Here is a 10,325-nt window from a genome sequence, read left to right as displayed (position 1 = left end):
TCTCTCTCTCTCTCTCTCTCTCTCTGGTTTATCCATAGCAAAGAAACACTGACCCTCACTATTCTCCTAGCCACTATTCTTTTACAACAATTTTCTGAAGAAGTTTACACTTTCTCAACAATTTTTATCCCCACCCCAATCCTTCGTCTCTACCCCTACTACCCCCACTACCCCTACTACTACTACTACTACCACTACTACCACTACCACTACTACTACTACTACTACTACTACTACTACTACTACTACTACTACTACTACTACAACAACAACAACCGCCTACCCTCTTTACACCACCTTACCCGTCTTCTCATAAGCCTTCGGATCTTCCTTACACGAGGCATTCCTTCGGTCTCTTATTCACCTCCCCCCCCTAATGCACGCACTCCCCTACTCCCCTCCCCTCTACCCCTATCCCTCCTCCCTACTCTACACTCCTCCCCCACCCGACCCCTTCGCTCTCTTGGATTGCTTTGTGGTCTGTTTGTTCCCGCATCTACACACCAGAGCAGGAGCTCATTTGTCGACATCTCTACAACTGTCATCCTCGTCCACGTCAATTGCGTCCTCGTTAATTGTGTTCTCGTAGAGGTCACTCACACCTTTACTGCGTCATCGGTGCCCTCCTCGCTCGCTGAGGGGAGGGTGGGACGGGGGTGGGGGGGTAGACCCATTCACGAGCTCCGCCAAGGACTGGGATCTCATAGATCCAAATTCTTCAGTATCGTTATCACGAGGGGAAAGGGGGACAAAACTAAAACGAGCTCTTCAAGTATTTCCGCACACGAACTGAAAGCGACACGCAGAAGTACATAGACAGACATTTTACAAGGCCAATCGTGGGGTTAAGGGGGTATTGGAATTTGCTCCCGTGTATGCAGTCATTCAATCCATCTGTAGGCCCCCCCGCTCCTCCTCCTCCTCCTCCTCCTCCTCCTCCTCCTCCTCCTCCTCCTCCTCCTCCTCCTCCTCCTCCTCCTCCTCCTCCTCCCTGGCGCTAAGATCTTGAACGTACCGTAGATCTTATAGTCGTTTTGTTCGTGGTTTGGATACACTTCGCTCAATTCTCATTTTTCGTTGAACTGAATTCCTGCTACCGAAGAATGTACAAGGTCCTAGGTGATAATGTGGCCTTCTGGGGTGAAAGAGTACAAGTGGGGGGGGGGGGGACGGGGGAGGGAAAGGAACTGGAGAAGGGGGAGTAGGACGGGGAGGTGGAGGAGGAAGGAGGAGGGTATAGAGAGGGGGTGAAGAATCGAAGTAGGAAGAAGAGGAAGATGGCGAACGAGAGGACGAGTTAAAGATGGAGGACGAGGCGAAGAGAGGAAGGGTGGAGTGAGTGAGAGATGAAGACTGTGGAGGAGAGGAAGGATGGGAAAGAATGTGGATGAGGTAAGGTGGAAAAAGAGTGGAAGGTGATGATATTACGGAACAAGATAACTGGCAGAAAGGTACGTTTTGTTTGGTACCATCATCACGATTATCTTCAGGCGTCATTTCTTGGCTAGGTCATCTTTGGTCAGTTCAACCATGAAGTCAAACTGTTCAACAAAGACAAAGATTAAAAGAATTAGTGCTCTAGACCATCGTTTTGACGATCATCGTTGAGCGATAATCGCACCGAGAAAACGTACCTTAAGCAAGTGGTGAAACGAGAAAGATTTGCAGGGAGAAGCTATCCAGGCTGCGTGAACGACCAAATCTGTTGTTGTGGACACGTCTTATTAACTATAATAACGAGAAACCTCAGTTTGAGTTCCCAGACAACTGCTTTTTTGTATATATATATATATATAACAAAACGCTTCCTTAATAATCCAGATCTGTTTTTTTGACATGTGGCTGTGAAGAAATGTGCCGAAATTTCAGGAGCTTACGGGCACTGAAGGAATCTCTGGGGTTAAGAAGCGGGGACTAGGGGAGCGGATGCAGGGCCAGGACCAAGAAAGAAGAAAGACAGAGGCAAGGGAAGGGGAGGGATGGGATTGGAGGGGAGAAGGAGGAGAGGGGATTGGAGGAGAGGTGAGGGGAGGAGACAAGAGGAGAGGAGAGGTGAAGGGGAGGAGAGAAGAGGAGAGGAGAGGTGAGGGGAGGAGAGGAGAGGAGAGGAGAAGTGAGGAGAGGAGAGAAGGGGAGGAAGTGAGAGGAGAAAGGAGGAGAGTAGAGGGAGGAGAGGAGAGGGGGTATATGTATACCGAAAAAGGCGGAAGAGACGAAGGTGGAGAAGGAAGGGGAGGATAATGGGGGAATAGGGAGAAGATGGGGGGGAAAGGGAAGGATTGGAAAGTAGAGGATGGGAGATGGAGGAAAAGTGAAGGAGGAGGAGGAGGACGAGGAGGAGGAGGACGAGGAGGAGAAGGAAGAGGAGCAGGAGGGGAGGAGGTGGAAGATGAAGGGAATGAACAAAGATATGGGCAGGGAAAAAGCAGGGGGGGGAAGGGGGAGGACACAGGGTGGGACTGAGAGATTGGGGAGGTAGGAGACTTATGGACGGGGGAGAGGGGGAGAGGGGGAGAGGGGGAGAGGGGGGGAGGTGTGAAGGGGGAGGGGCGATAAGGTGGGGTGGTGGGAGGGGCAAGGGGCAAAAGGTAGAACACCATGTGGGTGGAGCCGAGGGGGGGAGAAGGAATGAAAGGGCGGGGTGGGGGGGTAGCGGAGGGGGAGAGGGAAAAGGGGGGGTTAAGGAATTGGGGGTCATTGACCCTTACGGTAGTTGCGTCATTCTTTGTGTTTATTCTGGTTGCCGTCAGGACTCCGCTGTGAAGAAATATCATCACGAAGGTTGGTTCTCGTGGGTCCCCATACTTTATGTATTGCTGTTGTTTGACCTCACGGAGAACAACTTCAACACTTAATTGGGTCGTTAAGCACTCGTTAAGCCAATATTTTTCGGTTAGCACAGGGTTTCGTGAACCCCAGGACGAGGTCCATACTTTACATATTGCTATTCCTTAACCTCTTGGAAAACCACTTTCAACACTGAATTGTATCGTTTAGCATCCACTAACTACCACTTGTTTTCGGTCTGTGGACCCACTGTGGAAGCCCTTTAGACCTCCTCAGGGTTTCGTGGGCTCCAGGTGTCCATGAGTAACCCGTTCTTGACACTGTCCCGTCGATTCTATTCATTCAAGGGAAATTCTCTATATAGCGAGGAAGTATAGGTGTGGCTGTGAGGGAAAACACCCGGAAGAACCTATTGTTCTTCCGGTTGTTTCTAACATCCACATATGTAAATACACATGCTTATGTGCGTGTGTAGAAGCGGAATTATATGCAGGAAACACATTGGGCAAAAGAACATAATAATCTGCTCTCCGAGATTAAGAAAAACTAGATGAATCAATGAATAAAAACAAACACTGGAGGTACTGTACATTACAACTAACAGCGGTCCTCAGATGCAGTGAGAAGAGAGTATGAAAGATGATAAAGGACATGGAACTGCCTAGTGTATGTCCTATGGTCTCTTGCAGTCTCCTCCATTCCTATGTTCTTATCCTATTCGCACCCAAGGGGTTCCTTTATGATGAATAAAATTGCCTGGCGACAGCCAGAACAAAGACCTGAAGTGGATAAAATCCAAAGCATTGAGGATAAATGGGAAAACAATTATAAAGAACACGCATGTACATACACACACAAGCTTCCACAATAAATGACATACAACTGTATGTCCACGTTTCTTTACACACTATTTATTGATGTTAATTCTTTACGGCAAGAAATGAGACAGAGACCAACACCCAACTACAATCGAGTTGTAGTTGCGTAGACCCTACACATTCTACGAGTTGTTGAGGGTAAAACCTGCTGGGCTAAGGTAAAAAATACGTCTTGCTCGGTGCGATTATCGCTCAACGATGATCGTTCATGGCTCAATGATGATCGTCAAACGGTTGTCTAGATGGGCAGTAATTGTTTCTGCTAGAACGGGGCCGTTTTGCTTCGAGTTGTAGAAATACGAGGGTGATCTTTTGAACCAAACCTACTCACGCATTTACCCAAATAGAATGCGCGTCACCCGCGGTACGCTAATATAATTGCACCCAGCAAAGTGTACCGGATGCGAAGCTTCTGCAGGAGCCGAGGGTGAAGTGGGGTGATTGAAGACGAAAGACGACGGGTGAGTGGTAGTGGTTCTGACCATGCAGGACGTTGGTTCAGGAGGCGCGTGGAATTTACGAGACATTGCCAATTGCATTGTACCAGCGTCGTCGAGGGCCTGGGCGTGGGAAGATCGAACCGGGACTGGACGTGCCAGTGGAAGAAAGACGTACGGTGGCGGCACACTAGGAACTTCTCGCAAGCATGCTACTCGCTTTTGCTGTTTCGTTTGAGTAGAAACGATTTCGGTTACGATTTTTTGTTTTTCAAATTTCCAAATGTCAAATTACTTTTGCGTCATGTACTGACGAACTAAGAGACCTATATGAATGTTAGACGCATTGTTGAGATTTTCTTACGAGTCTCGAATATTGTAACCAAAGTCATTTCTATTTAAAGTGGCAAAAGCAAGTAGCATGCTATTCTAGTGTGCCACCAGCTTAAGACGAATTAAACGAACTGTGTACAAGCCAAGGGCGTGTGAAGAAACCGTGGAGAATAAAAATCTTCAAGAAACCCAACCCGTCTATATCAAACATCTAGAGGCAAATTTCTAGTAATGCCACCACTATGACAGCGTCGGAGTGATGTTTAATATCCAAGAAAGAACATCTAGAGAGTTTTTGGAAGTCTTCAAGAAACCCAACCCGTCTATAACAAACATCTAGAGGCAAATTTCTAGTAATGCCACCACTATGACAGCGTCGGAGTGATGTTTAATATCCAAGAAAGAACATCTAGAGAGTTTTTGGAAGTCTTCAAGAAACCCAACCCGTGCATTGCACGCAATCACAATATTCTAGAAATTCCACCAAATTGAGTGCCGAGGTGATACCTCATATGCTAGAACGATATTCTAGAGTTCCTGGTTGATGCTAATAGTACGGGATAGATAACTGTTGTTTAATAATAAAGCCAATGACAATAACAATGGTGACTATACGTACTGAGCTTGAGCTTGCGAGGGTTCACTAATAGATGGGGGAAGGAAAAGGGAGGTATTGTATCTATTGTATTCCTAATTTGGGTTTTGGTACCTTCTTTGTAAGTGGTGACAACAACTTTTGAAGAGAGAGAGAGAGAGAGAGAGAGAGAGAGAGAGAGAGAGAGAGAGAGAGAGAGAGAGAGAGAGAGAGAGAGAGAGAGAGAGAGAGAGAGAGAGAGAGAGAGAGAGAGAGAGAGAGAGAGAGAGAGAGAGAGAGAGAGAGAGAGAGAGAGAGAGAGAGAGAGAGAGAGAGAGAGACGAGAGAGAGAGAGAGAGAGAGAGAGAGAGAGAGAGAGAGAGAGAGAGAGAGAGAGAGAGTGAGAGAGAGAGAGAGAGAGAGAGAGAGAGAGAGAGAGAGAGAGAGAGAGAGAGAGAGAGAGAGAGAGAGAGAGAGAGAGAGAGAGAGAGAGAGAGAGAGAGAGAGAGAGAGAGAGAGAGAGAGAGAGAGAGAGAGAGAGAGAGAGAGAGAGAGAGAGAGAGAGAGAGAGAGAGAGAGAGAGAGAGAGAGAGAGGAGAGAGAGAGAGAGAGAGAGAGAGAGAGAGAGAGAGAAGAGAGAGAGAGAGAGAGAGAGAGAGAGAGAGAGAAAGAGAGGTGGGAGAGAGAGAGAGAGAGAGAGAGAGAGAGAGAGAGAGAGAGGGAGAGAGAGAGAGAGAGAGAGAGAGAGAGCACAGCACTGGATGGTTCCCCTCGGCTAAACAAAATCCTTAGAATGTGGCCAAGGTTCGAAAGACAAAAATATATAAATAAATGAATGAATAGATAAATAAATAAATAAATAAATAAATAAATAAATGAATAAATAAATATAATTAGATTAATAAGCAGATAAAAAGAATAAACATATAAATAAACAGAACCGAGAGGATTATGTGGGGTGTGTGGGTCATCAAAAGCTGAAAGTGATCAGCATAATTTTTATTTCTAATATTTTTTTTTTTCTTGAAGGGAGAGTAGTCGTCTAGATTCATAGTCATCAATCACCAATCGCCAGTAAATCAGCAAAGTACATCACACGAAACACAAAACCAACACAATTTTGCTGACACCGCTAATTCATTCGACGCTTGACAAAATTTCCGTTGGCATCGTTGCTATGGTGACCTATGCCTACGCCGAATGAAGAATCTCTTTGGGTACAAGAGCATTCGACACGCTACCCGCCGATCGGCGTCTTCTTCTGTCTTCTTAACCTAAAGCCTCGTTGACACGGGGTTTGTTTAGTGGCCGCTAGTGGCACTAAACTACCCCTTTACTTGCCAAATGTCAACGGAAATTGAGCAAACTTGCCTGCAAACTATCCTATTGTCAACACTTACTTCCCGGCTATGTTAACTTGCAGCTAGCACTAGAGTGTTAACGAAACTTAACCTAACCTAACCTAACCTAACCTAACCTAACATAACCTAACCCTATGGTACACGAACCACTCAGGTCCACAAGTGGACCCCCAAAAATGAGCGGTAATTTGGATGCTTAACGATAAAATTTAGTGTTAGGAGTTGTCTCCAGGCCGCTTAAGAACAGTAGCACATAAAGTAGGGGGTCCATGAGGAGACATGTAAAAAACACCTGTACTCCAGGTATCATTTGCGTTCAAACCTTGGTTATGTTCACTTAATTGGACGGGATGGGGAATGGGGGTGTGTGGGGGGGCGGGTTTATCCTCGATTAAACATAACCATTTTCAACCCGAAATCAACTTCTTCAAACCGCTGTCTGAAGTCAGCCACACAAACGTCCGTCACCTTCTTCAATCCTGGTGAACACGGAGACGCGTTTTCCCCCATCTTGTCCAGTCAAGACCAGCGTATCGTCCCCTGAACTGAACAATATCGTTTCCTGCCGCCAGGCGATTTCATTCAGCTTCTATAGGGTTAGTAGGAGGCACCTGGAACCGCCGTGAGCGTCTTCATTGACATCGCTGGAGTGAGCGTCCCCACTTACCTGTAAACAGAAAAAAAAACATATATATCACATATTCCCTTGATAGAATAACAGTTTATACCATAATTAAATAAACACACAAATAAATAGCAATGGGAATGTGCGTTCTCATAGCACTATAGCATACAATGTATACTCCTTTTCTGAAAATGCAACAGAGTACAAACATATACAAAGCTGGCTCAAGTCAACCTTACATTCGAACAAGGCAGACCTTTGATAAGAGCTACGTGTGTGTATTTACCTAATTGTAGTATACAGGAAATGTGTGTGTGTGTGTGTGTGTGTGTGTGTGTGTGTGTGTGTGTGTGTGTGTGTGTGTGTGTGTGTGTGTGTGTGTGTGTGTGTGTGTGTGTGTGTGTGTGTGTGTGTGTGTGTGTGTGTGTGTGTGTGTGTGTGTGTGTGTGTGTGTGTGTGTGTGTGTGTGTGTGTGTGTGTGTGTGTGTGTTCGTGCGTCGTGTGTGTGGGGGGGGGTCACCCGCTTTATGTGTCCACTACAGAGGCGTGGCAGAAAATCCTTGGCCCAGTTCAATTTACTCTCCGATACAACGTGGTGGACCAACAGACGGGCAGACCGTGTGCCCTTGCGATCCCCACGTCGGCACGAGGCCAATTAGGAGGTCCCACAATCACCCGACATATTAATCTACAGATGTCAACAAACTCGGTACCACAGTCTCACGAAGATCTTATCCCCTCACCCGAAAAAAAAGAAAACCGTTGGATTAAATACTTTTTTCCAAAAATTATTCCTGCAATCGTGAATATTGTACCATTTAGTTCCTGGTGACTAGCTACAGCGGTATTTGATACTTCATTTGAGTTAAACTGTAGACTGATCGTTGGGTTAATTACAGTGATTTAATGAAAACAAATTCGAGATGTGGTGGAACTTGGAGAAAAAATTCTTACTCATTTCAGGAGCTGCTTCTCAACCAAGTATGAACGTGTGCTTCTAACCAGATTAACATTTCTAATGTTAAAAGGCTCACTCTCAGGCCTGGATAAGAACGAGTCTCAACAACTGAACTTGTTGGTGCCAAAAGGCAATGTCGACCTCATTTAGTCATATTCCAATTGATTTTGTTAGTTTTAAGAAACGGCACCGTATCAAAAAGGGGTTGAAAACATGTTACAAACATGTTGCCAGCATGACACAAATACGTTGCCAGTATATCACAAACATATTGCTAGCATGGCACAAACAAGTCAGCATGTCACAAACATGTTGCCAGCATGCCACAAACATGCCGACTGCATATTACAAACATATCAACATCATGTCCCAAACATGCCGGAGGCCTGTCACAAACATGTCGCCAGCACACAAACATGTAAGCATACAAGAAATATGTCATAAGGATGTTACGAACATGTCATAAGGATGTTACAAACATGACATGATACATGTACCATCTTACGAGTGGTACCCCAAAGATATTTCTTTTAATTCTGACTTCCCCCCTCAATAGTAAAGGAGCCACACATTTCATCTTCACCTCTTCACTACTGTTCAGATGTATTCTGGTTGCCGCCATGCGATTTTATTAAGCCGAGGTGGGGGGGGGGAGAGCGAGGTTCCCAAAAGGGTCACCATTGACAACAGATCCCGTGACCTTCCTGAAGAAGACGCGGACGAAGTTATTGAAGGGCAGGTTCTTGCGCACTTCCTTCGTATCAGTTGTCCCACACGAGGAACTGTATGCCTCACTATTATTATCTGATAACCCAGGGCACTCTCCTCCCATGCACTATCACTCGATAAATCCTGATTAAATCTCTCACAACTAGATTTCAAAGCCCGACTCTGTCTCGCCATGATCAGGGTCGTTCACCTTGGCGGCGTATGATTACAGCAAGGGGCTGTTAGCCGTGGGTGGAAAACACAAACACAAACACACACACTTACACACACTTACACACACACACACACACACACACACACACACACACACACACACACACACACACACACACAAACAATTACATTCATTGTGCGAGAACTAATGTGAGTCACTGGTGATGGTAATGAATATGGTTGTTTTGATTGTAGTTGTGGTGGTTGTTGTTCACCACAACTCACGTTAGCCAGTCTGCGCTGGTCCTCGCAAATACTATCTTGGAAACAATTCACACTGGGTCAGATTCATCTGACACAATAATGTCATCCATGCTTACGACTCCAGTAGTTATTGTGGTACTCAGAATTGCGTGATTCCACAGGTCAACGCCAACTCCCCGATCGACCCAAACTGCCCCGTTACCACAATTGTACTGCCAGTAAAAGTATTATTGACCAACGGGCACAACAACGGGCAGACGGGAATTACTAGTGGCGGCGCATCAGCGTGGCTACAGGCAGTGCCTGCTGCCCAGAACAACGTTAAACAGGTTCAATGCGTTCTTATATGTATTTCTTTAATACTACCAAGTAAACATAAGAACCACTAGGTTATTTATAATAACTTGTTACATTATGACAGTGTTTACACATCATGTACACATCACAAATAACCCCTTCCTTACAGGGTGGCACTTTTCCTCTTACTCTGGCTGCCATCAGGGCATTCCGCTCGTGAACAAAGGGGTGAGTAGGTACGAGGCACAGGCCTTATTCCAGTGTCACACTGTCCGGCGATGCACTGCGGCTTGTTGTAGACTAGCAGTTTCCCTAAAGCGGCCCATACACGATAAATTATATTGCGCAATTTTATTGTCAATACTCTGAATTAACAATTAAATTGACCGTGTATGGGCGATATATCGCCCATACACGGTCAATTTAATTGTCAATTCAGAGTATTGACAATGAAATTCCGCAATATAATTGATCGTGTATGGGCCGCTTTAGGAGTCATCGGACTCGAAATGTTATGATAGCGTCTTAATAACCAGGGGGAGAGGATGGTCATTATATCAAGTTCTGGCTGCTGTCGCCAGGTGATTTTACAGAGCTAAATGAACTTGCAAACATATTCTGGCCGCATCCGGCGCCGCCGCATAGTGTGACACCGTCATTACGTAGACTGGACGTGGAAGAAGAGAATGGGGAGGGAAGTCACGGAAAGAGCATGAGGGGTGGAGGGCGGAGGCACTACTATAAACATAAGAATCTAACACCAAACCCCACGGCCTCACCGAGTAAGCTCCCATGCAGTCTACCATCCCATCCCATCCCTAAAAAACCTCGACTTGCTCTAGCCATGAGTTCTGCGGGCTTCCTCCTCTTTCTTCTCTGCGATCGAGGGTTGTCTATTGTGGGGAGCCCATGAGTAAATGTACGTTTGG

General features: G+C 45.9%; 1 protein-coding gene across 2 annotated transcripts in view; it reads right to left on the bottom strand.

Moving 5' to 3' along the window:
* Window positions 1-6,881: 6,881 nt before the first annotated feature.
* Window positions 6,882-10,325, bottom strand: part of LOC143020876 (uncharacterized) — a 606,240-nt gene continuing 602,796 nt past the window's right edge. For both annotated transcript variants that reach the window (XM_076177760.1, XM_076177751.1), the window contains one exon: window positions 6,882-7,037. Coding sequence is in view for 1 of the 2 variants with exons in the window: in XM_076177751.1 (XP_076033866.1) it covers window positions 6,960-7,037 (78 nt within the window). In the remaining variant the exon portion in view is untranslated. The remainder of the gene's footprint in view (window positions 7,038-10,325) is intronic.

This window comes from Oratosquilla oratoria, chromosome 3, assembly GCF_046742065.1.
Source record: "Oratosquilla oratoria isolate Oo_2021 chromosome 3, ASM4674206v1, whole genome shotgun sequence".
NCBI classification, from domain to species: domain Eukaryota; kingdom Metazoa; phylum Arthropoda; class Malacostraca; order Stomatopoda; family Squillidae; genus Oratosquilla; species Oratosquilla oratoria.
Note: the sequence above shows the minus strand (reverse complement) of the source record. Positions and strands in the feature narration are given on the sequence as shown.